The sequence below is a fragment of the Saprolegnia diclina genome, assembly GCF_000281045.1.
Source record: "Saprolegnia diclina VS20 unplaced genomic scaffold supercont1.58, whole genome shotgun sequence".
Taxonomy (NCBI): Eukaryota; Oomycota; class Saprolegniomycetes; order Saprolegniales; family Saprolegniaceae; genus Saprolegnia; species Saprolegnia diclina.
Genome location: NW_008246125.1, coordinates 129,451 through 156,200, shown reverse-complemented (window position 1 = coordinate 156,200; position 26,750 = coordinate 129,451). Strand labels below are relative to the sequence as shown.

At 59.9% G+C, this 26,750-nt stretch overlaps 11 protein-coding genes across 13 annotated transcripts in view; 5 read left to right on the top strand and 6 right to left on the bottom strand.

Moving 5' to 3' along the window:
- SDRG_13287 (hypothetical protein) overlaps positions 1–554 on the bottom strand; it is a gene marked incomplete at its 5' end in the record, with an annotated part of 1,864 nt that extends 1,310 nt beyond the window's left edge. Inside the window, one exon of the mRNA XM_008619367.1 lies at positions 30–554. Coding sequence (XP_008617589.1) covers positions 30–554 — 525 coding nt within the window. The remainder of the gene's footprint in view (positions 1–29) is intronic.
- Positions 555–699: 145 nt separating this feature from the next.
- On the bottom strand, positions 700–1,589 carry SDRG_13286 (hypothetical protein). The gene is made up of 4 exons (XM_008619366.1): positions 1,497–1,589; positions 1,328–1,444; positions 1,078–1,280; positions 700–1,027 (listed from the first exon to the last, which is right to left on the bottom strand). The coding sequence occupies exons 1-4, from the start codon at positions 1,569–1,571 to the stop codon at positions 817–819; spliced, it is 606 nt and encodes a 201-aa protein (XP_008617588.1). The 5' UTR covers positions 1,572–1,589; the 3' UTR covers positions 700–816.
- A 765-nt stretch (positions 1,590–2,354) lies between these two features.
- SDRG_13285 (hypothetical protein) lies at positions 2,355–3,535 on the top strand. Its single transcript, XM_008619365.1, has one exon. The coding sequence runs from the start codon at positions 2,390–2,392 to the stop codon at positions 3,401–3,403; it is 1,014 nt and encodes a 337-aa protein (XP_008617587.1). The 5' UTR covers positions 2,355–2,389; the 3' UTR covers positions 3,404–3,535.
- Positions 3,536–3,666: 131 nt separating this feature from the next.
- On the bottom strand, positions 3,667–6,984 carry SDRG_13284. Of its 2 annotated transcripts, XM_008619363.1 has the most exons (9): positions 6,894–6,984; positions 6,671–6,850; positions 6,293–6,628; positions 6,111–6,248; positions 5,982–6,064; positions 5,306–5,930; positions 5,084–5,260; positions 4,081–5,037; positions 3,667–4,037 (listed from the first exon to the last, which is right to left on the bottom strand). In XM_008619363.1, the coding sequence occupies exons 1-9, from the start codon at positions 6,948–6,950 to the stop codon at positions 3,831–3,833; spliced, it is 2,760 nt and encodes a 919-aa protein (XP_008617585.1). In that variant the 5' UTR covers positions 6,951–6,984; the 3' UTR covers positions 3,667–3,830. The 2 variants fall into 2 exon arrangements, with proteins under 2 accessions (XP_008617585.1, XP_008617586.1); XM_008619364.1 differs by having other exon boundaries at positions 4,081–5,260.
- A 702-nt stretch (positions 6,985–7,686) lies between these two features.
- SDRG_13283 (hypothetical protein) lies at positions 7,687–15,929 on the top strand. Its single transcript, XM_008619362.1, has 8 exons — positions 7,687–8,073; positions 8,130–8,618; positions 8,666–8,784; positions 8,834–9,420; positions 9,464–9,863; positions 9,916–11,074; positions 11,125–12,381; positions 12,427–15,929. The coding sequence occupies exons 1-8, from the start codon at positions 7,714–7,716 to the stop codon at positions 15,781–15,783; spliced, it is 7,728 nt and encodes a 2,575-aa protein (XP_008617584.1). The 5' UTR covers positions 7,687–7,713; the 3' UTR covers positions 15,784–15,929.
- Positions 15,797–16,691, bottom strand: SDRG_13282 (hypothetical protein; the record flags this gene model as incomplete). Its single annotated transcript, XM_008619361.1, has 2 exons — positions 15,797–15,892; positions 15,936–16,691. The coding sequence occupies one exon, from the start codon at positions 16,689–16,691 to the stop codon at positions 15,936–15,938; it is 756 nt and encodes a 251-aa protein (XP_008617583.1). The 3' UTR covers positions 15,797–15,892.
- A 1,654-nt stretch (positions 16,692–18,345) lies between these two features.
- On the top strand, positions 18,346–19,620 carry SDRG_13281 (hypothetical protein; the record flags this gene model as incomplete). Its single annotated transcript, XM_008619360.1, has 4 exons — positions 18,346–18,684; positions 18,734–19,063; positions 19,104–19,285; positions 19,329–19,620. The coding sequence occupies 4 exons, from the start codon at positions 18,346–18,348 to the stop codon at positions 19,618–19,620; spliced, it is 1,143 nt and encodes a 380-aa protein (XP_008617582.1).
- Positions 19,621–19,755: 135 nt separating this feature from the next.
- On the bottom strand, positions 19,756–20,520 carry SDRG_13280 (hypothetical protein). The gene is made up of 2 exons (XM_008619359.1): positions 20,329–20,520; positions 19,756–20,285 (listed from the first exon to the last, which is right to left on the bottom strand). Exons 1-2 carry the CDS (start codon positions 20,479–20,481, stop codon positions 19,794–19,796), a joined length of 645 nt encoding a protein of 214 aa, XP_008617581.1. The 5' UTR covers positions 20,482–20,520; the 3' UTR covers positions 19,756–19,793.
- A 279-nt stretch (positions 20,521–20,799) lies between these two features.
- On the top strand, positions 20,800–21,302 carry SDRG_13279 (hypothetical protein). The gene has a single exon (XM_008619358.1). The coding sequence runs from the start codon at positions 20,816–20,818 to the stop codon at positions 21,260–21,262; it is 447 nt and encodes a 148-aa protein (XP_008617580.1). The 5' UTR covers positions 20,800–20,815; the 3' UTR covers positions 21,263–21,302.
- A 285-nt stretch (positions 21,303–21,587) lies between these two features.
- SDRG_13278 lies at positions 21,588–23,530 on the top strand. 2 transcript variants are annotated; one of them, XM_008619356.1, is made up of 7 exons: positions 21,588–22,334; positions 22,380–22,516; positions 22,564–22,837; positions 22,887–23,082; positions 23,132–23,249; positions 23,293–23,388; positions 23,435–23,530. In XM_008619356.1, exons 1-7 carry the CDS (start codon positions 21,600–21,602, stop codon positions 23,493–23,495), a joined length of 1,617 nt encoding a protein of 538 aa, XP_008617578.1. In that variant the 5' UTR covers positions 21,588–21,599; the 3' UTR covers positions 23,496–23,530. The 2 variants fall into 2 exon arrangements, with proteins under 2 accessions (XP_008617578.1, XP_008617579.1); XM_008619357.1 differs by having other exon boundaries at positions 22,564–23,082.
- A 78-nt stretch (positions 23,531–23,608) lies between these two features.
- Positions 23,609–25,410, bottom strand: SDRG_13277 (hypothetical protein). The gene is made up of 3 exons (XM_008619355.1): positions 24,813–25,410; positions 24,495–24,753; positions 23,609–24,442 (listed from the first exon to the last, which is right to left on the bottom strand). The coding sequence occupies exons 1-3, from the start codon at positions 25,323–25,325 to the stop codon at positions 23,769–23,771; spliced, it is 1,446 nt and encodes a 481-aa protein (XP_008617577.1). The 5' UTR covers positions 25,326–25,410; the 3' UTR covers positions 23,609–23,768.
- Between the last annotated feature and the right edge of the window lie 1,340 nt (positions 25,411–26,750).

Below are 26,750 nucleotides of genomic sequence, written 5' to 3'. Positions count from 1 at the left end.
ACTGCTTGCGTGTCCGAGAGCGTCGCGACACCGCGGATGGTCTTGCCCGAGAGGACATTGTCGCTCGGCGCCTCCGCCATGCTGAGCGTCTTGTCCGCGTTCGCCGTCACGGTCGTCACGACCGATTGGAGCTTGGACGGCAAATAGTATGTCAAGATGTTGGTCGCGTACGTCGACTGGGTCGTCCCCATGCGCACCGTGTTGATGTACTGCATCGTGTCGCTCGGAAGCGCGGCCGCATCGAGATACGCAGTTGTGCCGGCGCCGACGCGGAGCGTTCCGTTGGGCGCGAAACTCACGGGCTTTTGGTTGGCGCCATTGCTGCCAAACGACGCGCTCGAGAGAAGAATGCTCGTCGACTGGGACTTCGACCCGCGGTCCAGGAAGTGCAAGAGGTACAAGGCGAGCCCGTTGAGCAAGATGAACACGATCGCCGCGAACGTGAGTTTGAACTTGCGCGAGATGCGCGGGAGCTCGGCCTTGGTCGCGTCCATCTCGATGACGACGTTCTTGCCCTCAATGTAAGGTGTGTCGGCCGTCGGTGTGTCGGCCATGCTGATGTCTTGTATCGATGTGAGCCTGAGAGGGCCAACTGAGTACTGAGAGCTCGTGGCGCACGCACTGCGGACATATTCGATTTAGTTGGCAGCCAACGAGCGTTCTCCTTTGGCTGCTTCGAACATCGCAGCCCAGGAACATCCGAGAAAGAAGATTTACATACTACTTGTCTTATTATGACGTGGCGCGACGTCGTGTGGTCGGAGAAACATCCGGTGGAGGACGTTGAACTGCCAAGAGTTTCAACCCAACAAGAGCTTACGAAGTATTGGCTTCGTAGCGCGCATAGAGGTCACGTAGCCGCGCGTGTGCATGGTAGCATTGCTCGTACATCGCTAGCGTCGACGTCCACGCCGGGTCCAGCGTCGGCGGCTGGAAGGTCCGGTCCTGGCCATGGCTTAAAGCGTCGCAGCATGCGAGGATGCGCTCGAGATGCGTCTCGGCCGTCGTGAGCACAGTCATGGTGTTCCTACAGCAAAATCCGTGGTCGAGGGCAGACGCCGACAGTCGACTGCGTACTCTTGGTCGCCAGGTGCGATATGCAGCATCTTGGACGTGTACGCTGTCTGCAGCTTCTGCAAAATGGTCGGTCGCAGCGCGTGGAAAGCGTCCATCTGAGCACGCAGCGCCGTGAGCATGGCGTGCTTGGCATCAATGGCATTGGTGGCCAAGAGCGGCGCTGTCGTCGCGACAAACGTCAGATCGTCAATATCGCAAAGGATCTACTGCATGCGCGTCTTGTCTTCCATATGCAAATGCGGTCAGATACATGGGAGAGCGTCTCTTCGGCGGTCGTCATGTCTGTCATGAGCTGGATCATGTCCAAAGACGGTGAGGAGACCACGTCGTCATCGTCATCGTCGTCCAGGGCCATGGGCGCGACCTCCTAGTCAGGACCGTTGCTTTTAGGAAGCATATGCGCAGGTAGGAGGACCCACCTTCCACTTCTGGAGGAAGACGTCGAGGCCCGTCGGTGCTGCCGCTGGGTCCGCCGACCAAGGATTTGACCCCATCGTTGCCTTAAAATTCGGATATTGCCGAATATAGTTAGGGAAGCTAGGACAAGACCTCACTTTAGGACATGGATAGGTCCAATGCGCCTTTCCTCTTCCTCTCCTCACATGTGTGAGCCAGTGAGAGTGTACTCTCCCATGTGGGAGCACGTACACCTGACAGGTTGGAGGACCAACAAGCTTGTCGATGCAACTGCTCTCGAAAGTGATCTTCCGCTTTTCTGTGCCTGAAGCGTCCGTAGTCAGCTCTACGATGCTGTGATTTCCCGACGCACTCGAGCAGTGCTGCCAGACTCGACAGGCGCGCACTGTCATTACGAGGAAAAGACACCACGACGACCGACTTGGCGGCTATCACTCGTTTGGAGTTGCCCATCGTGCGCGTCGACGCAAGTTCCATCGACCTGATCTCTCGATACACTGCCTTCGATCCACTGGAACGTGGCAGACACTGTGTTGTGAGCGTTGTAGATCCGAATCGTCGACAAAGGACCAAGGACATCGAGCCGACAAAGGTGGATCAAGGGCGCATTGTGGTCGTTCGAGTTGCTACTAGTACCGGTAGTTTACTACTAAAAATGTAGTCGTCCTGCCCACGCCTCCACGGCGCTGCGACGATCGCATCGTCGTCGGACCAGGCGTCAAATATGCAGTTTCTACGCCCACTTGCTCAAAATCGCATGCTTTGGCGGCAAATATTATATTCCAATAGTTGAATGTGGTATACAAACACCAAGATAGAACTGTGAAAAACAGCGAGCAAAAGAGTTACTCACCACAAGACGAGCACACTGGACCCGAGTTATTTGCATTCCGCCATGCGCAGCCCACGTCGTCGCAGCGGCGCCTCTCTTCATGTCGTCGTCCTGGGCATAATGAGCCTCGCCGCCTCGGCGACTGCCGCGTGCTACGACAGCGGGCGCTGCTACCTCTACGAAGGCGTGCCCATCGGCGTCGCCGCGTGCGACCTCGCGTCCACGCAGTGCCCACCCTGCGTGCAAAAGTACCTCGGAAACCTCTGGTGCAGCCGCACGTATCCCGCCGTACAGTGCCTGCCAGGCTTCGAGTACTGCCCTGTAGCGCCAAAGCCAAACACGCCGTCGCCCACGTCGCCCACGTCGCCCCAGCCGACCTCGCCTTCGACGCAGCCTCCGATACCACCCTCCCCGTCGCCCACGACGACAACGAGCGCTCCGACTAAAGGACCTACACCGCCGCCAGCGACGCCCGCTCCAACGCCGCCGCCAACGACACCACCACCAGCCACTCCGTCACCGACGCCGACACCGACACCGTCACCGACACCCGAGCCAACGACAACACCGCCGCCGGCAACAACGACACCTGCGCCGACGCCAAATGCAACGAGACCAAACATGACTGAAACAGTCGACGTGCGCGATCCGTCGCTCGCTGGTACCGAGGTCGCACGGACTGAGCCAGTGACGCGCCCACCAGCAGTCATGACCGACAAGACTGACAATGCGTCGTCACGCACCGAGTCGGCGACGCTTCCAGGCACCTCAGTGCACTCTGCGTCCGAGAATGGGTCGTCACCGATCTCCATCACGGCCATCGCAGCCGGCGTTGGTGCTTGCACGGTCTTCATTTTTGTCGTGATCGTGGTCCGGTTCCGTCGGCGGCAGGATTGGGAAACCCGCAGTGTGCTCTCGCCGTCCAAGGTGCTCTTCAGCATCCGAGGCACGCTGCCTGGAACGTTTATGCGCGGTGAGACGCCCACTCTCGACGCACGGTCGTCGCCATTCCACTCGGTCACGCCCGTGATGGAGTTGTCGTCGCGGCAGTTGCCAATTCTGCAGCACCAGCCATGAGCTCCGAAAGGACCATATTTAACCTCACTTGTTTCCGTCGTCCTGCTTCGCTCCAAGTACTACTCTTAACAATCCACACGTGATGTTGTGCGCTTTATGTTGCATCGCATGGACGTGACGTGGCAGCACGACAAGCCGCAAACGCTTGCGTAGAAAAAGCTGCGATGGACAGCTCAACCGCAATCGCCCGCAAAGTTCATGGCAAGGCCACCTACGACTTGAACAACACCTTGGCCGGTTGAGTTTTTGGTCCATCACACATTGTGTGATGCTGGTATCCAGACGTCCGACTGACGGTACCGTCTCGCGAAACAACAACACCAGATTCTCAACCCGCACTTCAGTCGTCGTCGCCGCTTTCCCACGACGGTCTAATACTCGCATTATAAGTTGGCAGGAGTATGTATGCTAGCGATTTGCCCGGTCATCATCGTTTGGCCAAGGGTGCCACTTTGGCCGCGGACGGCGCTGTTCGCGCCAGAGAGACCGCGGTCGACGTTGATGCCGCTGTGCCGGTTGCAAGCGCTGCCGGTTTGACCATGGACGGCGACTGAACGCGCTTTGCCGGTGCGACCGGACGCGTCGGTACTGGGATGTTCGGGATTTTCGTCAAGGTCGTCTCGTCCTTCTTGTCCTACAGGGCATGAAATCCAAGCGACGCATCAACCTCAACGTACTTTGGCTTTGCTCGCCACGGCGCTCGTCGTCGTTGATGGCGGTGCTTTCACGAGCGCACTTCGCGCAGTCGCCATTTTCGCTGGATCGGTAATCTGCTTGAGCGAGCCCGTTGTTGCCGTCGCGCTCTTGGACTCTCTTGCAATGAGGCCAGCGCTGGCACTCTTGGGTGCTAGCGTTGCGCACGTTGGCAGTGACACGGCTGACGACGTGGCTGTTGGTTTTGGCACCATGGTCGTCGGGAGCTTGGTGCCACCGGGCTTGACGTCCAGCTTGCTCAGCTGCCGCGGTGGCACACACGTCGACGACGACCGCGGGTTGGGCATCTCTTTGCTGTGCTGTCGAATCTTGTTGATTATGTCGATCGACTTGACGCGCGCGCGCCGGACGACCTGCCCGTCTTTGCCGACGATCAGCGTATACTCGAGCATTTCCGACCACTTGGCTTCCGACGTGAAGAGGTCGTGGTCCGTGTGCATGCCAAGCGCCTCCTCAGCAGCGACGCGGCGGTCATTGTCCTCGTCTGATGGAGTCACGGGTTCTGCCCAGTGGTCGCGTGCGTGTACAAGGACGGCAAGTACGTCACGGTCGGCTTCATGCGGCGCTTCAAGCACGATGCGAATGCGCGTGAGGAGCTTCTCGTCGCCTGGCGTATTCGGATCCAAGCAACTCTTCCACGCCAAGAGCAGGGACGCTGCCTTGATGCGCACGTTCGGTACGTGGTCGTCGAGGAGGTCGAGTGCGGGCTCGACAAAGACGTGTCGAATGTACTTGCGGCTGTAGCAGCCAACAGCAAAGTCGCACGCGTCGAGGAAGAGCGATCGCTGCCAGTAGCTCTTGCCCTGGGCGTACTCCTTTCGTAGGCGCACGAGTATGTTGAAGCGGTTGGTCTGGACTTTGTTCTCGCGGTGAAGGGTCACAAGGGTGCGCACGGCTTCGAGCTGGACCGGTCGCGCGCCCTACAAGCCCAACGTCGTCCGAAACGCCGTACACCGACCCACGCACCGCGTTCATCATCTCAAAGAGGAGCGGAAATATTCGCTCAAACAGCTGAATCGGGGACAAGAACGGGTGCAGCTTCTCGAGGGCTGAGACGACGCGTAGCTGGTCGCGCCACTTGCCGGCCGCGAGGACCGTATGATGCTGTAAAATGTGCTTGAGCACCGTCTCGAGGTACGCCATCTACACTGAATTTCCCACTTTGCACTTGATGGCAGTGGTGGGTACCCGCTGGTCGTCGTCGACGCTTGTGCAAAAGTAGGGCATGACGTCGGGTAAGCGCGCAATCATGTAGCCTTGGACGACCGCCGACTCGTCGCGCAGCGTCGTGAGCGACATGGCTTTGATGTACCGCAGTGCTCGCTGCTGCCCGAGAAGGTGGGCGATTTCGTGGAGGCCAGCGACAGCCGTGATGCGGACGCTCTCGGCCTTGTCCTGCGTGAGCGCTTGGAGGAGCTCGTCGAGCTGCGCCGAGTATTGGTTGGCGCCAAACGACAAGACGACCGCGGGAAAGTTGTAGGCGCAAGCGAGGCGCACCTCGTTCTCCGCGTGCCGCCCGAGGCGATTGAAGGCCGTGAGAAGGACGCTGCTGCTTTCTGCGCCAAAGTCGTTGAGCGTAAAGAGCTTAAAGACAAGTCGTCCAAAGCTGGTGGCGAGCGGGCCGATTAAATACGATGGCGTGTGGGCAATCACGTCAAGGAGCACGGGCAAGATCTGCGATTCGCGCTCCTTCTTGGGGTAAAAGTCGTAGAGGGACACGAGCGTCCGAAACGCCATGCTTTTCACTTGCTCCTCTTCGTCTTGGAGGAGCTCGAGGAGCTCAGGCAGGAGGTCGGCACACGCCTTTGTCGTGCTACATCGCAAATCGCATACAGTGGAATCGATGCGCTGTCTTGAGCTATACCTCACAGCGCGCGCCAACGCATCCAGCTGCATGCACATGCACGTCCGCACGTCTGTGTCCGTGTCTTGGCACAGACCCATCATCTATTGGAGGGCTGATGAGACGCAAGCTGCGATACATTTCGCGAGCCTTTTGGAAAAAGAGGCTCTCAATGTCGGCTTCCGAGAGCAGCGTCGACGCCGTGAGGACGCCGAGGACCCAGCAACAAATGAGGCGCGAGCCCGCGGCCTGAGACACGTCGCCCTTCTCGATGCCAATGCGAATGATCTAGAGGCATATCTCTATAGTTATAACGTGCTGCAGAGGCGCACCTGTGTCTTCTTGACCGAGCCCGAGAGGCGTGGTACGAGCGCGGCGATGCACCGACTCGCGACCTCGGCCACGTCTTTCTGCTGAATGTCGTTGACAAAGTCGAGCACCATTGGGAGGAGCTGCTTGGTGACTTGGTCGTCGCTGAGGAGGAAGGTCGCGGCCTGCTTTTGCCGGTGGTAGCTCGAGATGAGCTCGTCGTATTCGTCGTGGAGCGTCGGCAGCGGGTACGCGATGAGCTTGCCGTCGCATGTGCCACCGGCGAGGTGCATGAGGCAGTTGAGGATCTCGACGAGCATGTCCATGTCGTTCTCGGTCTCGTTGCGCTTCCAGATTATCTACGCATGAGCATGAGCCTCCCAGATGGCGCATAAGGTTGCCTTGATGTCGTCGAGGAGCAGCGTTAAATTCTCTTTCGAGTTGTTGGCGGCGAGGATCGTTGGAATCGAAGCGAGGACCGATATCTTTTGCTGCTTGAGTCCGGTCTTGAGGAGCCAGTCGGCGCGAGGGATCTCGGCCATGTCTTCCTCGACATGGAGTCGCTCGAGGTCCGATGGGTTCTAGAGATGCATAAGTCTCTGCGCCCATACCAAGATGCAGTACGTCGCCGTCGCGGTCAAAGCAGCACTCGGCCTCTTTCTCGAAGAAGAAGTCGTCCATGGCGCCGGCCCCATGCAACAAAAGGACTCTGGCGCGACGCAACAGCGGTACCGCTATTTATAGCGGCGTTGCGTAACGCTCGAAACACCCGTGTGGTCTCATGACGTGGCGCCACGAGCAGACGCGCTGCCATGGTGGTAGAGTGCCAGAGTTGTGTTGTTGTCGGAGGCAGGACGACCAATGGCACGGTGCCTGGTTGCCACCGCAGAGCAACTCGATTTCCTTATCGCACCGAGAGCCCAACGCCGGAAGAAGAGCCTTGATACAAACCCAGAGCGATTTGCGTCGTTGTTCGTGGCAACAGAACGCAGATGACAAGTTTGATGGGACTTCACTGTAGAATCGACGCTCATTTGATGGCTGATTCATTTCGCCGATGAAGGCCTTGTGTTGGCTTTGACTTTTGCACTGGCCCATCCCAAGTGGGGCTGGCGATCACATATGAGGCGGCTCATGCATCGACGCTCTCAGATAACCGACCCGCGTCCTCTCACTCGTTTAGAACATTCCACAGGCATTAGTTTACCTTGTGAATCCACACCGGTAATCATCGCCCTCTCATTTAACCTGATTAACCTTGACGCCGTCGCGTTTAACGACCTGGGATGAATCAGCTGTCTGGGTGGAGGTCCCGAGATGCCACGGTGCAGGTCACCATCACTCGCGCCTCGAAATGGAACGCCATCCGGATTGCCGTCCGGATTGAGCTGTAGGGGTCAAAGTGGGGCAGAATTGAGTTTACCCTGTTCGTTCCACAACTGCCATGGCCAAGAGCAAGACCAAGAGCAAGGCCGTGAAGCGCAAGGCGCCGCCGCCACCGCCCGTCACGGTGCACTACGACGACGACAGCATCAACACGCTCTTCGAGGCCATGAGCGTGGTCGCCGTCCGCTGCGACGACGACGAGCGCTTCTACGTGGCCGAGCTCCTCGACGACACGACCGAGGAGATGCTCGAAGACGACAGCGCAACGGTCAACGTCCTCTACTACGACAAGAAGCCCGATGGCTCGTACGTTGTCGGGGCCTACGACGTGGCGCCGGTCCGCGCCATCATGTGCGAAGTGGCGCTTGAAGCCAAGCGCGCAGGGACCTACGCGCTCCCAGCTCGCCACGCCCAGCGGGTGCGTCACGACACCCCAACCCCATCATCATCATGATCTCATCGTTCTCTGCGTAGGTGCAACGCGTCTTGGATGCTGTTGAGGCCGGGAACGGCGTGCCCGAAGAAGAGACACAGCCCATCAAGAAGCGCAAGACCAAGGCGTCCAGCGCTGCCGAAGACGACGATAATGACGACGACGACGACGACGACGGTACCGAGACGACAACGAAGAAGTCACCCCGCGGCAAGCGCAGCCGCGCATCACCCAAGAGCGCCAAGACTAAAATCGACAAGAAGTCGGGTTTGGCGCGCTGCATCGTGCACGTTGCGACGGACGTGGCCGACGACGAGATGGCGGGCGACCATAGTTTCCGTTCCAAGTGCCATGACGTGCTCGCAAGCGCCAAGGAGGTGGTACGTGCGGTGCTCACGCGCAATTACGACCTCCTCGCATCGCTCTTGACGCCGGACGCAGCCGCCAAGATGCACACGCTCCATGCAGTGCGCAGCGTAGGCCTGCGGAAGACGGCGTTGCAGTATGCAATCGAAAACAACGACATGCTGGTACACTCTTGTGTCTACCTCGTGCATCGGCTCACGCTCTTCGACAGGCGCTCCTTTTGTTTCAAAGTATCAAGGAGACCAAGTGGACGTTTGCCGCCAAGCCTAAGTGCGCACTGCAATCCCTTGGGACAGGACAGCACACGAGTGCGTACAGCGACTACAACCGGTGCGCAGCCGTCGCTTTGGTCGCTGATCGCTCATCCCAAAGACGATAGACGCGCCATCAATGCGAGTCGCGGAGGCAAGGAAGGGCTCAACGCGCTGCTCAAGGACTTGGACGTGGACATCATGGGCGAAGCCTATCCCTTTGTGGATTTTGACCGCACCGGCCTCAGCAAGGTGCTGTGGAGCTCGCCCAACACGACGTACGAGCTCGTGGTGTTCTTCTACCCCGCGGACGCGTGGGTCTCGAACGCGGAGGCGGTGATGCCGCAGGTATTCCGCTGCGGCAATGTGGCGCTCGCGACCAAGCTCCTCGGCATCCTCGTCGCTCGCTCTGGCTGGGGCTACAACGCGCTGCACCTTGGCGTGCTCTCGGACGCGCCGCTCGAGCCCTTCCGGAAGGTCTCGGTGCTCAAGAAGGCGACGGGCCATGGTATCGCGCCCTTGCACGTGGCCAGTCTCGACCCAAACGCGCGCCACTTGGGGCAGCTCGTGGCCGAGCTCAGCACGCCCGAACTCGAGTTTGCCGACAGGGCCGGGTGGCACGCTGTGCACTACGCCGCCGTGTGCTCCTCGTCGGCGCCGATGCGCATCCTCCTCGATGCCGGCGCCGACGCGACGTCCAAGACAACGGCCAAAGGTACGAGACACCAAGAAGCTTTGTGGTCCAACTGTGCGCGTAGAAACGCCGTTGCACTGGGCGAGCTCGTCGGGACGCACCGAGACGTTAAAGCTGCTCCTGGAGTCGATGCCCGCCGAGATGCGCTCCGGGTATCTCGAGGGCCTCAGTCCAAACGGGTTTCGCGCATTGCACATTGCCGCTGTGCGCGGACACGCGGCCGTCGTCACCGCGCTCCTGGACGCCGGCGCCGAGATCAACGCAGCCACAGCAAGCAACCACGGCAAGCTCTCAGCGCTGGCGCTGGCTGCCGAGGCAGGGCATGCGGACGTTGTGGGTGTCTTGCTCGGCGCCCGCGCGCCTGTCGACATCCGCGACAAGCTACGTCGCACGCCGCTCATCCTCGCCGTCATGAACGGGCACTCTGCCGTGGCAACGACGCTTCTGAACGCCGGCGCCGACGCGTACATTTTGCTTTGCCTGCGTGTCGATGCTCATGTGTGTGCCATTGCGTAGGAACGCAGCCGATACGTCGCTCAATACCGTCATGCACTACGCTGCGAGCTACGGGTGGCGGTCGTGTGTCCGGCTGCTGCACAGCGTCGGTGCCGAAGCGTGGAGCCGGAACGACTGGGGCTACACGCCAATGGCCTGCGCGGCGCTCAAGGGTCGCTATGATGTCTCGCGCTTTCTCATCGACCACGCGACGGACGCTGGCGCCATCGATTTTGTCGACGCCGACGGCGCGTCGATGCTCTTTCTGCAGTGTCAACTGGCCGAGTCAACGGACGAACTCACCTTCTTGCTCGAGAAGGGAGCCGATCCGAACCGCGCGACGACGGAGGAGCGCACGCCGCTCCAGCAATTGCTTCAGCGTCTCGCTAACAGCGAAGAGGCTACGAAGCCCGTGCTGCTAGAGATGGTGACGCTTCTCCTCAAGCACGGCGCCATTGTCGATGGCCCAGTGTTCGAGAAGCACGGTCAACCGCTGTCGTTGGCGATACGCGCCAAGTCCAAGCCCGCATTCGACCTGCTTCTCTCCAAGGCTACGGTGACGGCAGGGACGTGGACTGCTGCGGTGACGTCTGGCGCCGAGTTTGTCGAGGCCCTCTTGGCCGCGTCCGACGGCATGATTCCTTTCATGTCGACGCCGTATCGCCACAACTTGTTGCACGCACTCGCATCGGCGCCCACGATCCTCCCGATTGCAGTCGTGACGGCGGTCGTGGCGCGGCTCGACAAGGCGGCGTTCACCGCGTGTGACAGCGACGGCGACACGCCAATCGCCGATCTGTTGCTATATCAGCGACCGATGCACGCCGATGTCCGCCGCGACGACGAGGCTGGCGACGCAGCCTACATGGCGCTCTTGGAGCTCTACTTGCAGCACACGCCGGCCCTCGCGCGTCTCCGGCGCATGCGGACGCTGTCGAGAGAAAAGGCATCGGACGAAGTGGTGTGGGCACCATCGACACAAGGGCTTTTGCACATGGCGGCCGCCCGGCGACTGGCAACGACTTCGGAGGGTGCGCAGCGCTGGCGCGGCAAGGACGTCCTCGCGACGCTTCTTTCCTGTGGCTCGTGGACACAAGACGATGTCAATGCCCTCGATGGCGACGAGTCCCCGCTGCTCGTGGCGGCCAAGCACGGTCATGTCGACGGCGCTAGAGCACTGGTACGTCGCAAACCTTTGCTTGCAGCGAATTCATATGTGTTTATGGCTAGATCAATATCGGTGCCAACGTCAACTACTGCGTCCCCATCAAGCCCACGACGACGACGCCGGCGTGCACGCCTCTCCACGCAGCGCTCAATTGCCTGCCAATGGTCCAGCTGCTCCTCGAGAACGGCGCCGATCCGTCGTTCGCCGCCACCGACAAGCCCAAGAATACGCCGTTGCACGTGGCAGTGGACCGCCGAAACACCGAGTTGGTCGACCTGCTTCTCTCGTTTGGCGCCAATGCTGTGCTGCAGAACGAACACGGGCTCACGCCACTCACCGCTGCTGTTGCCGCCGGCCTTTCCGTCGAGCAGACCCTCCTGCATGCCAACGACGTTGACTACACGACGACCGTGCAGCAAGGCGACGACTGGGACTTTGCGTGTCACAAGGCCAAACCGACCGAGGCGCCGCCGGCCCGGACCGTCGTCTCTGCGCTCATTCGCGAGACCACCAAGGCAGCGATCCCGGTGCCCGACGCCCAGGGGCGCACGAGCCTGCACTACGCGTGCAAGAAGCGCGACATTCACTTGCTCCGGGGCCTCCTCGCGCTCTCGTCTGACGCCATCAACGTCACCGACGTCGACGGGCGCACGCCATTGCACTTTGCCGTGAACGCGGCACCGATGACTCCCGAGGCCACGTTTGACGTGGAGAGTCTGCTCTTGCAACACGGCGCCGACGTCAACGCGATTGACCGCTTCGGGTTCTCGGTGCTCCACTTTGCGTTTGTCAAGGTCAACCTCGACTGGCACCACCAGCACAGATCGCTCTCCCACGCTGAAAAGGTCAAGAAGCACGAAGCCCACTTGGCGACGATTCCGAGAACCGATACGGACCCGATCGAGACAGTCGGCAGTCTCTGCCTCGTTGGCGGTCTTGTTGTCACGGGTCAGGACGTTCTCGGTCGCACACCGCTGCACCTCGGTGCCGCGACAGGCGCCGTCGTCAGCGTCCTCGGCATCCTGCATCTCGCGCCCAAGACCATCCTGGCGGTCGAAGATAAGCGCGGCGACACGGCGCTCGGCCGCGCGATGGCCCACGAGCGCAAGGCCATGGTCACGACGCTCATTCAGCACGGTTCGTCCGTCCACGGAACCTTTACGGTCGAGAACCCGTCGATGGAGAAGAAGCGCAAGGCAAGCTACTACTTTTTTGCGGTGCAGCAAAAGTGGCAGGGCATTTGCCACCTTCTCCTCCAGAGCGGCTACTGCCGGCGCCAAGCCGTCGAAGATTCGATCCGGACGCACAACTGGGAGCTGGTACGATGCTCTGTTGTAGCGCATCTTATCTCACACACCTTGTAGACAAGCAACCTCATCACAAGCCTTGTCAACAGCAGCGATCGTGTTCTTCAGCACCCCAACGACCGCGGCGAGACTCTCTTGCACATTCTCGCGGCCCAGGACGTCGCGTTCTCTGGTGCTGCGCGCGCTGTTGCGTGGCAACTCATAGACGCGGGTGTGCCCGCGGATGCTCTCGACAAGAACGGCACCTCGGTGCTCCACGCAGCGGCGCCCCACGCGCACCTGGAAGCGCTTTGCTTTTACTTGCACCACGCACCGACACTTCTCAATGCGACCATGGCCAGCTCGGGGGCAACGCCTGTGGTCCACGGTCTGCGCACCGTCACCAACGTCGATCTCGCAACCAAGCTCGTGGTGTTTTTCAAGCGTCGGGGCGCCGATCTCTCGCTGCGCGCCAACGACGGCCACTCGGTGGTCTCGCTGCTCCTGGATCGATTCAGCAACAACAGCAGCACGGATGCCACGCGCCTGCTCTTTTTACTGCAACTGCTGCTTGCTGCCGGTGTCTCGCCCAGTGGCCGCTTCCCGACGTCGCACCCGTTGGCGGTCTCCCGCCATGCGAGCCACGACAAGCTTCTGCACGCGACACCACTCCTGCGGACTCTGTATGTGACGTCGGGTTACTTGCGGCAGCATCTCTTGACGCTGCTTTTGGCGCACGGCGCGGATATCACTGAGACGGACACGGACGGCAACAGCTGTCTCGCCCACGCTGCCATGCGCAACCTCACGGACGAAGCCAAGTTTTTGGTCGGCAAGAGCGTCACGGCGACGATCCAGCGCCCGCTTGTCGCCACGGACAAGACGGCCGCGAACACAGAGACGACAGAGGCAGCCTGCGACAGCAGCGTGTCCGGCAACGACGAGAACGATGACGACTATGACGATGCGAGTGCCTCGGACAGCGATGAAGACATGGGCAGTGGCTCGGACGACGATGAAGAAGAAGAAGTCGAGGACGAGCCGATGGAAGATGTCGAGAAAGCAAGACCCACGACAACCGACGAGGAAGAGGTCGTTGTCCGCCGACCTCCGATCGTCGTGCGCCGGAAGCTGCCGGCGGCCGCCCTGCGCAAACTCGCCGGTCTTTCCAACTCGTTTGGCGAAAATGCACTGCACGTCGCAGTGTACCCTTGCCATGGGATGTCCTTTGAGAACGTATTGCTCGTAAAGCTGCTCAAGAAGAACGGCGTCTCGACCACCGCGACCGACGTCGACGGCCAAACACCGCTGGACTTGGCCAAGACGCAACCGTCGGGTGTGCTCTGGACGGCGCTGACGTCGACACCGCTGCCGGCGACCGGCGACGTCCCGTCCTTTGCGCCCAAACCGGCTGTCGACGACGACGCTCTCGCGTTCCTCGCCTACTGCGAAGCCCACGGCCATGTCGCGCACGAAGAGATCACGCCCGAGGTCGCGCCGCAGTGTGAGGCCGGCAACAACCCATCCGTCTATGTCGATGCCGACAAGGTCGCGTACGCCGTCGTTTTGACCAAGGTCGACGTGCAGTCAGGCCAGCACGGCGTCAACGTCTTTTACCGCATGCAGGTCGTCCACAACCCGGTGCAGGATGTGTACATTCTCTTCACCAACTGGGGTCGCATCGGCGAAGACGGCAAGTACCAACACACGCCGTTCCCGGACGCGGTGAACGCCGGCAACGAGTTCAAGAAGATCTTCAAGTCCAAAACGAGCAACGTGTTCCCGCCGACGCCCGAGACGCCGTTCGTCAAGAAACCCGGCAAGTACATGCTCTGCGTCGCCCGCACGCAGCGCGCCAAGTACGACAAGGTCGTGACGAGCCCGATCCAAGTGCCAACGGACGCGCCGGCTTCGGTGCACGCGCCGCCCGTGCAGGACGCCCTCGCGGCGATTACGGACTTGAACTGTCTCCACGAAGCCGCCAACCACCTCTCGCTCACCGACGTGCCGCTCGTTGAGCTTCAGAGCGATGCGCTGCAGCAAGCTTTGCAGCAGCTCCATGAGATCCACGACATGATCGTCACCAACGACAAGGTGCTCTCCAACGTCCAAAACAGCGGCGGCCTCGAGCCCGCGGCGCTCGCAGCGCTCACCGACGAGTGGCGCGCCGCCACCGAGGCCATCGCGGCCAAGTGCAGCCGGTACTTTGAGTGCGTCCCGCGTGACGATGCGACGGCCGCGACCGAGCTCGCCGCTTTCCTCGACGTGACGAGCGTTCAAATGGAAATGTCGCGCGTGCGTCAGCTCATTGAAATCGCAGCGACGAGCAAGATTGTGCTGGGCGCCAAGGCCCGGGCGCACGAACGCCACCCGCTCGACTACTGCTACGACGCGCTCCAGGTGCAGCTGCGGCAAAGCTCCGTCGCAGAAATCGACGCAGTCCGCAAGTACTATGTGCAAGGTCATTGCAACAGCGGCTACCGCGTGGCCAATGTCTTTACACTCGACCGGCGCGACGAGCTCGACCGCGACGCCGACACGGACGTGCCGGGGCACCGGACGCTCTTGTGGCACGGCACGAAGCGCACGAACCTCATGAGCATCCTGCACCGCGGACTCTGCATTGCGCCGGCCGATGCGCCGCGGACGGGGCTTGCGTTTGGGAAAGGAGTCTACTTTGCCGACGCAGCCGCCAAGAGTCTCCAGTACTGCACGCCGTTCACAACCGCGGACAACAAGAAGACCAAGGTGTACCTTCTCCTCTGCGACGTGGCGCTCGGGACGCCGCACTGCGTCCAGAGTTCCGAGTACCGCGAGTCGGCGGCCGACGGCACCCACAGCACATTTGCCGTCGGGTGCACGCAACCAGATCCCAGCGAGACGCTGGTCGTCGCGGCTACGGGGCGCAGCAAGGTGCCGCTGGGTGACCTCAAGGCGCTCGGGACAGACCTGCCGCGGTCGTTTGTGTGGTATGCCAAGCAGCCCAAGAACGAAAACAGCAAGTATTTCTCGAACCGGACGACGCTGCGCGGGGATGCCGCCGCTTTCCTCCAACGCTTTGCTCGAGGCGTCCAGTCGCGAATTGACGTGACGGAACCGAGTGAGCTCCTCGAGGGTCTGTTTGTGTACTACAACTACTATGGCCAGTCCCACACGCCGACCAAGATCTCGGTCGATGCCATCGCGCGCCAGCGGTGGCCCTCGGGTGCCCTTCATGAGGCCCACTTGCGCCTCACGGTGCACTTTACCGTCGACGACGATACGTATGCGTTCGACGTCATCGGACGCAGCGACATGTTGGACGGCGTCGAGATGCCAACCGGTTACGACTTGCAGTCGGAGATGCCATCGCTCTCGTACAGCGAGTACATCGTGTACAAGGAGCGCCAAGTCCGCATGCGCTACCTGGTCGAGCTCGAGCTCGAGACCAAGTAGAGTTCGTCGCCTTGTGTATTGAGTGCTTCTCAAGTTACATAGTTACATGTATTTTCGTCGAACGAGACTTGACGTCTTCAGAGCCCAGCCTTCCGATTCATGCTGGGAGCTATATAACTATCGTGAATCCGCTGAAGACAGAGGGATATAACCTAGCTTAAAGAGACCTCCGGGCGCTTCAGCGGCGCGTCTTCCGAGAGGACGTGTTCGTTGAGGAGGAAAATGTCGCGGAGACTTCCTCGAGGGAATCGAACGAGCGCCAAGTACAAGAGGTAGAAGCACGTCGCGCCGTTGCCAAGAAAGATGAGCGCGACAACGAGGAGCGAGCAAAAGAGCTTGGCGTCGTGGAACTCGCGCACGACGACGTACGTCACGACCATGCAAATGCCGGTCCAGACGTCAATCACCGTCACGTAGGACCATGTATCGGCCTTGATGTATGCCCAGCCGACCGAGATGGGCTGCACGCTCACGCAGTAGAGGCAGTAGCCAACAAAGAAGACCATCGATGTGAATGTTGCGACGATGAACGCGAGGCGGGACGGCGCCGCGCTCTCGATCGGCGGCGACGCTTTGCGCAGCGGCAGAATCGCTTCGCGCAGCGTGCCATGGCCGCGGACGATGTACGCGATGAAGACGGCGACGCTAAAGACATTGCCGAGGAAGCAGACGCCGGCGACTACCACAAGCTTGGTCGGGAGGTTGGGCGATCGCAGCCAAAAGTACGGCGCCGCGAAAAGCAGACCGATGACGTAGTCGAGGAGGCCGCTCGTCGCCCAGACGTTGGCAAGGATGTGGTTCCAGCCTTCCGAGAGCGAGACGGAGGCGATCGCGGGGAGAAGCACCGAGGCGAAGTAGAGCGTCGGGACCGCGAGGGCGCCAGCGACCACGAGCTTGGTCTCGACCATATCCAAATGCAAAGTTGCCAGCAACGGTGAAAGCCGGTAGTAATAGTAGCCAATGAAAATGCAGAATCTTTTTCGAACGACCAATCACTGAGCAGTTGCCAGATCTTTCGAAGCGCACCGTCGTCAGGCGACGCTACAGCTGCGCGCCCGTCAACACCTCTGCTAGTCCTTGGGCGGGTTATTGCTCAGCGCAAAATGGTGCCGGTCTACCCACACCTCTGCGCATCCATTGACACTCGACATTGCTTTTTATAGGCCGACGCGTTCAGATACATGAGAGGGTGCAATTGGACCTGTCGTTTTCACGTTTGATGACTCGGAATATCCCGCTGCGATTGCTGCACTCCTTTTTTGGTTTTACCTCCGCGACCGTCGATCGATGAGCAGCAAGAACGTCGCGCATGTTTTGGCGCAGTCAGCGGCTGGGGCAGCGTGCCAAAGGCCGAGAAAAAGGTCAAAACGTCGCGAGGTGCGGCGATGCACCAAGACTACAAACAGGCGCTGAATTCGCTTTGGCCTCTCTTGAGACCCGACTCTGTCGTCGCGTTTGCGAAAAGTCAGGTGCTGAACGCGATGCCGGTGTTCTCCGCGCTTCAAGTTGACGACCCGTACTTGTGGAGGCACAAGATGTACGACAAGGCTTTGGTCGCTGCCGTGACGTCAGTGGCACACTGTGTTTGTCACCTTGACATTGCGATGGCCTACCGCGACGACGATGAGGTCGACTGGGCCGAGCTGCTGCAATCTTGGCTTCGGCCCGCCCGTCCATGCTCCAAGAGCTCGAGATCTGCAGTGCGCACATTGTGCACGTCGAGTCACCGCCGGCGTCGTTTGCGACTGCGCTACGGCACGTTGCGTTCATCAACGTGGGGGTTTTCGTCGTTTGGCTGAATGCGCTCGTCCCTTTCATCTCCCGCTCGCCGGTGCTCGAGACTCTGACGTGGCGCAATAACACGAAAGAAAAATGTGCAATTGTCGACGCTTCCATACGTTTGGGAGCCAGTGGATCGGACAAGGCACTCGGAGGTTGGAACTCGTCAACAACGCGATCGGCAACAAAATGCTTTGTCACTGGCGGCGGCGCTTTATGGCGCCAGCAGCCCCACGGGTTGTCGCCTCGACCTGACGCAAAACTACATTGGCAAGGACGGCTACGTTGGCTCCGCTCGATGCACTCACCACCTGCACCGGCGTCACGCTGTGGCTCGACCCGACCTGGGCGCCACTGGCAGCGAAGGCAACGTCGCGCAACCTTGTCGTTCAAGACATTGTCGTTTGGCATCGCCCCATACTTGGTTTCCCGAGACCGTTGGTCTGTGCGACTCGTCGTAACCCAGCCTCGGCTAACTTGGTGGACGATGTAGGTCGTGGGACAGCCTACGACAGCTCCTACGACTCATGCATCCTACGACTCATGTCGTGACGTTGGCATGTGTCTATATACCGCAAGATGGGCAGTATCAAGCCCCTCCATCGACGTTCCCTCCACAAGACTCACGGGGGTCGCTAAGTGTTCCTCGCGCTCTGCCGCCATCGTTTGCGGCTTTATGAGACAAACTAGCATCACTCTGGCTTTGCATCACACACACTCCTCATTGCCATTCGCCATCAGCAGACGAAGACAGTCGAGCTAATTGCAGTGCCGTCTACGAAGATGATGACCACTGAGACGGAAGATGGCAGTGGTGTCGATCTGCTTCCGGTTGACATCGCTGCTCTCATGGAGGGCTTGGACCGACAAGCCCGCGCGCGCCTCCAGAACCGAGCCAATCAAGCTCGGTTTCGCGCCCGCCGCCGCGCTGAACGCATTGCGCTGCGCACGCAGAAAGACGCCCTTCAGCCGCTATCATGGCACGAGGTGGCCGATGCATTGGCAACATCTGCGACGGACGCGTCCGACGAGAACGGTCGCCTCAAGGAGCACCGCGCTGCCAACCTCGTGCTTGTACAAGCCATGGCCAAATGGATCGCGACGCTGCTTCCGAGGACGCCTGTGCGTGCGAGCCCCGTCGCCTCTCGCTGTTGTTAATGCGATTTCCTAGCGGCGGACTGCGGCATACACAAGTGTCTTGGGCGACGGCGCGGCGCGGCAAGCCAGCTTTGACTGGCTCACAAAGCGCCTGTACATCGACACGGACCGCGCGCTGTCGACCCCGCCCTTTCCAGTCGCGAGTGGCTTTTTGAACGCATTTTCAATCTACGACGAGAACGACGAAGACGCTATCGATAGTGATGACGCAGGGTGCGTCCATGCGTGCTGGAGCTTCCAGCGATGCTATGACCGGCCACTGCACGACGTTGCGACGAAGCTTCCATTTCCGCTCGTGGCCGTGTGCCCGCAACGGCAGTCCGTCTGCTTTCTCGACCAAGAGGTACTAGGACTCGTCGTGCCGTGTGCTGTACAGTGTGTAGCTTTTGGATTCCATTGCGCCAGGCCACATGTGCTACCGCCGCGCGGTGCTCAACGACGGCGAAGCCATCAACCTCGTCGGCCGCATCTTCCACGAAGCAACGCGCGTCGTGTTTGTCTTGAGCAACGTCATTGACGACCCGACGCTTTTCCGCGACGAGTACTACCGCCACCGCCTCTTTTGGTACACGCAAACAGCAAATCGCTCGTTCAAGCGCACTTGATAGGTACGTGGCCGAGGCGATAGCGCCTCAGAAGACGCGCGTTCGCGCTCGGTGGTTCAACTCGCAGTACTTTACAAAAGACCGGCGTCCCGTGGGGTTTGCCAACGAAATGGCAGAAGCGATCGACCCGAGCGCAATCGCAGCCAACCAAGGTCATCGTCCGGCGACGAGAGCGCAGTACAAGGCGTGGCTGGCGTCGACGCATGCCATGCCAGATGCGTACTGGCGCAATCTATCGCAGCTCGAGGCGCCGCGGCTCGATGTACAGCAGTTTGTCGACTGGCGCCAAGGCTAGGATATTTCGTCCATTATCCAATTCAAGGCAAGAGCCTATCTGGATAGTAGCTTTGAGGAGCAAACCCAGCCAAGCAATTCATAGATGTATCCCAGCGCCCATTGCTATCTCTTGACAAGTGAATGACAATACCCCATCGAGCAAGCCAAGCGGCGCAATCATTTCGTATTAAGTTAGGCCTCGGAGCTCAGGCCGGGCGCGTCGCAGTACGTGAGCGCGTGGCGGGGCACAGCGTAGCCCGAGAGCTGGACCGCAGTCGTGCCAGCGCGCAGTGGGTTGGCGAGCGCTACTTGGGCGAGGTATCCGAGCGTGAGGCAGTGGTGCGCCTGGATGAAGCGGATCAAGATCGTTTGCTGCAGCACGTAGAGCCGCGCGAGGAGACTGTTGGCGACGACGCAGAATGGAATGAAGAACGTCATGGCAAACTGCGCTGCGAGTGCGCGGTACGCCTTCTTCTCGGCCTCCATCGCGCTCACAATCGTCTGGATGTGGGCCTGCAGCTGCCGCAATGCGTCGTCCAGGTCTGTCTTGACCTCGCCGTTGAGCACCTTCCACGCCACGTGGTGCAAGCCTTCTTTGACCTGCAGCGTCGCCAAGAGGCTCTGGATCTTGGCAACAAGCGCTTGGAGCTCGTCCTTCTTGAGCGTGCGATGCGTACGCTTGACCTAGTCGTACAATGAAGGCTGCCGTGCTGGTGCGTTAGCATACCTGGACGAGGTACTGAAAGTACTGCGCTCTACGGTGCTGGCTCGTGTTCTTGTAGATGATCTTGCGCAGCAGTAGCAGCTCTTCATGCAGCAGGCCGACGGCCTTCGTGACGGCCTCCACATCGCGGCTCACCTGGGCCAAGTCCATCGTCATGGCTCTTCCTCGCCAATTGTATCCGAAATGCGCACCTAACTTAATTTTCACTCGCACTTACAAGAGATGACCAACACTAAATAAGAACTCCAGAAAATAGCATTGGCGCCTCCCTCTCAGATTTGCGCTCAACAGGTCCTGCAGTACTGATACTGCATCGACCGAGCTCCGATCCCGCGTATACTTACTTATGTGGATGTCTTTTGCAAGGGGCAGGAATAGCATACGCGTCAAGCATACGCGTCGGCGGTGGACCATAACACACTATTTCCAAGTGTGAAAAATAAGAAATAGGGTGAAAATACTGCCCAAGGTCGTGGCAGAAGCGAAAACCATGCCAAGCGACTGGGTCTGCGACGAGTGCGAGCAAGAGAACACGGGCGACGACGCCGAGTGCGTCGCCTGCGAGAACCCGCGCCCCACGGCCTCTCCGTACGCTGGCTACAAGGTCGCGCGCGTTGTCGCCGTCGAAGCCATCCCCAAGACGAAGCTCCGAGCGGTCAAGGTGCAGGTCGACGCCACAACCGAGCTGACGATCGTCACGAACGCGCGCGTGGACGCGGGCGAAGAGCGCCACATCGTCGTGGCCACGATCGGCTCGACCGTGACCATCGACGGCGAAGAGGTCGAAGTCAAGAAGGCGACCGTTGGTGGGCGCAAGTCGGAAGGCATGCTCGTGGACGCGCCGATGCTTGGCTGGAAGGGCGGCGCCGCGGGCGCAGCAGTCTTCCTGCCCAACACATTTGCCATCGGGTCGGAGCCGCCGGCGTCGCGTCCGTAGAGTCTTGGTGTATGCAATAGAACCTCCTCTTCCATATGCAGGTATCCAAGCGCTACGACGGCGGGAGGCAGTGCTGGCCATCGAGCTTGAGTCTAGGCTGACCATACCCATCGCACGACCGGGCTGAAGCGTCCTCCTACTATGTACATTGCTTGGCCCTTGCGAGGGCAGCATGGCGTAAAGCTGTGCTCCTCAGCAGTCGGTCGCGCAGCTCGTAGTCGGTCGAAGAGCTCTTGGTCGCTCGACTGTTTTTCTGCTGGAAGTAGAAGCTTCGGGTTCGAATATCGAATATCGATGTCGCCCCGGATACCCAACGGATAGATTCCGAAAAGTGAACATGGCGGAGAACGCCGTCGGAAACGATGCAATCATGCGGCTCTGCAAGGTCGTCTGCGAGGACGACAGCAGCTACCGCAGCAACCAAGACGACGAGCCACCTGTGGACGATGCCCATGAAGCGCTGGCCAAGGAGGTCTACCTCCTGCGCAAGGAACGCGACGATCTCCAAGGGGCGCTCAAGGCCCGCGATATGGAGCTGACGGCGCTCCGCGAGCGCTACGAGCTCTTGCTGACTGCGGTCGAGCAGCAGGACGAAGCGATCGCCGCCATTTACGCGACAACGGGCGCGCCCAATGCGACGCAAGCGCTCGAGCAGTATTCGGCGATTCGCGAGTCGTGCTTGCTGCTCACGGCGCAAAAGAAGATGGGGCGTACGGCGCACGAGATGCTCCAGGCTCACTTGGACTCGATGGGCTTTGAGGGCCTCGACGTTGCGCCCGTCGTCGCCGCGCTCCAAGAGCAAAACCCCGGCAGCAGTGGCCGCCACGACCTCGCGCTGCTCAACTCGGCGCTGGACCAGCTCTTGTACGCACCGTCCAACAACAATTTCGACGGCAGCGCGACGACGCCCGAGGCCTCGTCGCTCTCGCACCTCGCGGCCACGGGGTTTCTGCGGCGCAAAAGCGGCCGCCTCAGCGTCAGCGACTTTGGCCTCCTCGAAACAAGTAGTCCGCGGCGCGACTCGGACCCGCTCTTCACTGACGACGAGGAGGACCACACGGCACCGACGGCGGTAGTTATTGTCTTACGTCGTGCCAATGACTCACCGCATAACTAGGAGGCGCAAGGTGAGCCGGTCGAAGAGCTCACGTACAATGGATTTCTCGAGCGCCTGAGCCTGCCTGGGTCCCGCGATCTCGTCGACCACATCCGCCGCTTCTTGGGCTCGATCCTAGGACCGCGCGGTGACGGCCAGTACGCTGCTTTCGCCAATGACTTGTCAGCAAATCTTATGTGCGTAGGCCGCCGACGTCGAGCCACTTTGTCGACTACCCGTTCTGCGGCAACACCAACTTTCAAGCGCGCTGCGAAGGCTTCTTCCGCGGCATGGACGAGCTGCTTGCGAAGCACCCGGCGTGGCGCCACGCACCCGAGTCGACGCTCGTGGCGGCGCGCGACGGCATTGAGAAATACGTCATGGACAAGCTCGCCGACATTCCGCTGACGCAGCTCCCGCGCAGTCGCGAGTGGCGTCAAGAAGACGCGGTGCTCTGGCGCCGCATGCAGTTGCTCTCGGTGCACCTCACGTCGTGCTACCAAAGGATTCACTATATAGCGTACGTAGTTTGTGACGCCCGATATGCTCGACATCAAGCCGTGCATGCGCAACGAGGTCGTGTGGTCCATTGCGACGGACGAGCTCCGGCGCATGAACGCCGTCCGGTCGCCCGGCGACAAGATCCACTGCATCGTACGCTGCTGCAGCATCATCTTCAGCGTCCTCAACCTCTCGCGCGGCGACGACGCGCTCAACCGCCCTGGTGCGTTGACGTGAACGACGGCCATGACGCTTAGCAGCACCTCGGATAGGGGCCGACGACTTTTTGCCCGTCTTTATTTACATTGTGCTCCACTCGCAGATCCCGGGTCTCTACTCGAACGCCGAGTACATTGCAGCGTACCGCCACCCGGCCGATCTCATGTCCAAGTACGTTAAGTGAATGTCCGTCGTATGCTGACGGTAGTCTTAGGGCGGGCTACTGCTTTGTGAACCTTCGGAGCGCGATCGAGTTCATCTTGGTGCTCGATGCGTCCATGCTCACGATCGCTCCGGACGAATTTGACCGGTGCGACCACGTTGCGCGCTCCAAGCTCATGCTTCTGTGCGCGTAGGTTGCTCGCCGATGCCGATGCCGCATTGCCCCCAAACTCAGACGCCGAGACGACCTCATAAATATGTAGTATATATATACCCCAGGGCTCCTAGATGTGTACACTGTCCATTTTCGCAGCGGGGTCGACACAGGCGTAAATAGCGGTGGACTCTGTACCCTAATCCCTTCGAGCGTCGACTGGCCTACTAGCCACAAGTTACGTCGATCAGAGTCAGCGTGAATCGTCCTCTCGAATGGACGGGTTGTCGTGTGTGGTGTGGACGCAACGCGCTGCACCGCAAGAGCATCAGAAAGTGTGTTACTAGATCAACGAGTCTCTGCTAATCGTGGGCTCAGGACATGGACGGGTCCGCCGCATTGGCCGCCGCCGTCTTCTTGGCGAGACGCTCCGTGCCCTTGTAGTAGAGGAGCCCGGACACGAACATCATCATGACCGTCATGACAAAGGTGATGTAGACAATGGCCTCGGGGCCAAACGCCGAGCCCGAGTAGTTGCCCATGAAGAAGCCCATGAGGACCGGCACAAACGACTCGCCGCAAAAGCACCCAAAGACGAGGAGCGAGCTCACGCGCGCGAGGAGGTCGTCGCTCACCACGTCGATGAGCGACTGCACTGTGCCCGTGAAGAGGGGCGAGATAAACGTGGCGTAGCACACGAGCGCGATCGTAAACGTGTGCACGCGGTACTCGGCGCCAAAGAAGAACTGCCCGGACGTCATCATGGTGATGCTCAAAACGCAGAGGATCGTGAGCAGCAAAATGTGGATCGGGCGCAACCCGAGGAAGAAGTACCGCGTAAAGATCGCGTACGAGACGGCGAGCGCGCCCCAAAAGAGAAACATGATGAAGCAGCACACCGTGTGCGTGAGGTAGCCGAGCGAGAGTGGCACGACGACCTCGAGGTACTGGAAGAGGAACGCCGCGAGGCCCACCTGGATGCCCGTGTACAAGGTCACAATGACCATTGCAAGTAACACGATAAAGTTGCTCTCGGGATCGTACGAGTCTATACACGCAAGGTGAGACACCGCAGAGCAGTAGCCGACAAAGCGAGGTACCCGCGTTGATGCGTGCGGCGCCGAGGTCGTCGCTGACGTGGAGGAAGACGCCGCCGCTGATCGGACTCGGGAGCGTTGGCGGCACCGAGAGGAGGTCTTCGCTGTAGCCGAGGAGCGATGCCGCCTCCTCGCCGTCTTCGTGCGGGCACTCGGTGGCAAAGATGAGGATCGCGGCAAAGAACGAGAGCGCGCCGAGGCTGCCGTACAGATACTGCAGCTCGGCCTTGGTCATGCGCACCACAATCGCGATGAGCGGACCCTACGCATAGTTCGAGGTTGAGCTCACAAGGCCGCATCAACGCCATGGTCTCGTCGTACGAGGATCGTGCCGCACGCAAAGGCGCCGTTGAGCGAGTTGACAACGCGGCGCTTGAGCACCGTATTGTTGTCCGGGACGGTCCAAGCCGCGCACTTGTTGATGACGACGTTCGAGATGGCGATGAGGAAGCCCTTGAGGATCATGTAGAAGGAGACCCATTGGTGGCCGCCGTAGCGGTTGACATACGGCATGCAGATGTACCACGCGGCGAGGAGGACCGCCAGCGTGCCGAGGAGAAGGTGCAAACCCGTCCGGCCAAAGGACGAGAGGAGGCACTTGTGGATGAGGATGTCGCCAAAGAAGCCCGCAGAGACGATGGCGGCGAGGCCATGCAGCGCAAAAGCAGGGTTATAGTCGGCGACCGAGTCGCGACTGGACGACATCTCTTGGAGCGCGGGGCCGAACGAGCCGAGGAACGCGCCTTGCGAGAGGTACAGCGCCCAGTACCCGACCATCTGGCCCTTCCACCGGAAGGCGAAGATGGCCTTGATCGCGTCCACGGGGTGGGTCATCGGCGGCACTGACTGCGACGACGAAGAATGAACGAGCAACTGGCAAGAGTCCTGCCAATTTCCAACAGCCTGTTGTAAACACAACCTTACGACAGCGTGGTTGACTACAATGATCAAGCTCAAGGTGTTTAAAACAGTTGAACATGTTGGTTTCATGGACAGTCGATTTTAAACACCCCAGCTGTGTGGATTGTGATGGCCAATCAGCGCCGAGCGCAGCGGTTCGCAGCCAATCGGAGCCGGCTGGAAGTGGTGATATCAAATAGCGTCTCTCGCCGCCCTCCTGCACAGAGTGGCGCGACCGACCAAGGTTTACGCCACTGCATACTAAATTGCTATTGCGCAAGGCAGCGCCGCAAGGCGAGGACCTGCGGGGCATGCTGGACACTGCATGAGGAACCGTCGTCTCGGAAACGGTCTTTCTTTCGGTTCACGATTGCAGTTCTGAATTGTACCGCAAGCCTTGCGCACTCTCATCATTGCACGTTGGGTGCTGCAGCTCGGTCTGCAGTGAAAACCCATGCTAGCACATCGAGTTGTGGGATACCCAGTGTTACGAGTATGTTATCGGCACGGAGAGCGGAAGCGTGCCGGACAAGTGCTGTACGTGCTGAAGGTCGACGCACCCACGACAGCCTGCTGCTCAAAACCAGTGCTATCTGTTCTCGCCTTGGGATTAGTGTGGTAATTTAAGCTTGGCGAATTCAAGAGTGGTGTATTGGTAGCGTAGAATGCACCTTAGACATCGATAGAACACTAGTTTTGTAGAAGGATCGCGCGAAGAGGTGCGTCGAAGGGTCGTGGGTTGCGCAATGCAGGTCCAAACGTCGAAAACCCAGAACACTATCACAGCAACGCGCTAGATTCGTTCGACAAACTGGATTGGGAGATTAGCTCGGAATTCGCAGTCTGCTCGACAGTCTCGTTTGAAGGTCACGCTATGCGTTTAGGGCGCTGGTTCTTGCCATATTGCGACTCGCGCTGATTGACAATCGCATGAGCTGCAAGCTGCGCCGTAACTCTACAGACAGCTCATGAGGGCCATACTTCGGGGCTACCATCTCAAACGACAGCAGCACAACGTTTTCGCATTCGTCCAGGGCATTGCACCCATTCAGGCTTGGTATTCTTCGGGTAGCACGGTCTTGCTGTCTGCCTTCTTGACGATGACACTTCTACACATTGTCTACCGAGGCAATGACCTTGCAGCCGTAATAATTAACGACTTTGACGATCTGATGACGGTGCTCCAACTGCTCAGAGCCTGAAGCGACCCATCTCACGTTACATGGGAACAACCAGGCGCCCAATGCAGCAGATGAGCGATCCAAGGAGCCCGCGCAGAGGTTCGCATGTCCTGGCACAAAAGCTCGCTGCACGTTTTGTGCGCAGATGGGATCACCGCCCTCGCGCACTCAACCAAGG

Bases quoted from the DNA above. Each gene is read 5' to 3' on its own strand.
- SDRG_13279 (XM_008619358.1), top strand. From the start codon at position 20,816: ATGCCAAGCGACTGGGTCTGCGACGAGTGCGAGCAAGAGAACACGGGC.
- SDRG_13286 (XM_008619366.1), bottom strand. From the start codon at position 1,571: ATGGGGTCAAATCCTTGGTCGGCGGACCCAGCGGCAGCACCGACGGGC. The intron at 1,445-1,496 runs GTGGGTCCTCCT...GGTCCTGACTAG, and splicing joins TCTTCCTCCAGAAGTGGAAG to GAGGTCGCGCCCATGGCCCT. The intron at 1,281-1,327 runs GTATCTGACCGC...CGCATGCAGTAG, and splicing joins CCGAAGAGACGCTCTCCCAT to ATCCTTTGCGATATTGACGA.
- SDRG_13280 (XM_008619359.1), bottom strand. From the start codon at position 20,481: ATGACGATGGACTTGGCCCAGGTGAGCCGCGATGTGGAGGCCGTCACG. The intron at 20,286-20,328 runs GTATGCTAACGC...TTGTACGACTAG, and splicing joins ACTTTCAGTACCTCGTCCAG to GTCAAGCGTACGCATCGCAC.
- SDRG_13284 (XM_008619363.1), bottom strand. From the start codon at position 6,950: ATGGACGACTTCTTCTTCGAGAAAGAGGCCGAGTGCTGCTTTGACCGC. The intron at 6,629-6,670 runs GCAACCTTATGC...GCTCATGCGTAG, and splicing joins TGCTCCTCGACGACATCAAG to ATAATCTGGAAGCGCAACGA. The intron at 5,261-5,305 runs GTACCCACCACT...AATTCAGTGTAG, and splicing joins GCGTCGACGACGACCAGCGG to ATGGCGTACCTCGAGACGGT.
- SDRG_13277 (XM_008619355.1), bottom strand. From the start codon at position 25,325: ATGACCCACCCCGTGGACGCGATCAAGGCCATCTTCGCCTTCCGGTGG. The intron at 24,754-24,812 runs GTACGACGAGAC...AACTATGCGTAG, and splicing joins TTGCGTGCGGCACGATCCTC to GGTCCGCTCATCGCGATTGT. The intron at 24,443-24,494 runs GTACCTCGCTTT...TTGCGTGTATAG, and splicing joins CGCCGCACGCATCAACGCGG to ACTCGTACGATCCCGAGAGC.
- SDRG_13285 (XM_008619365.1), top strand. From the start codon at position 2,390: ATGCGCAGCCCACGTCGTCGCAGCGGCGCCTCTCTTCATGTCGTCGTC.
- SDRG_13278 (XM_008619356.1), top strand. From the start codon at position 21,600: ATGGCGGAGAACGCCGTCGGAAACGATGCAATCATGCGGCTCTGCAAG. The intron at 23,250-23,292 runs GTACGTTAAGTG...CGGTAGTCTTAG, and splicing joins CCGGCCGATCTCATGTCCAA to GGCGGGCTACTGCTTTGTGA. The intron at 23,389-23,434 runs GTGCGACCACGT...CTGTGCGCGTAG, and splicing joins GCTCCGGACGAATTTGACCG to GTTGCTCGCCGATGCCGATG.
- SDRG_13283 (XM_008619362.1), top strand. From the start codon at position 7,714: ATGGCCAAGAGCAAGACCAAGAGCAAGGCCGTGAAGCGCAAGGCGCCG. The intron at 9,864-9,915 runs GTACATTTTGCT...GCCATTGCGTAG, and splicing joins CTGAACGCCGGCGCCGACGC to GAACGCAGCCGATACGTCGC. The intron at 12,382-12,426 runs GTACGATGCTCT...CACACCTTGTAG, and splicing joins GGACGCACAACTGGGAGCTG to ACAAGCAACCTCATCACAAG.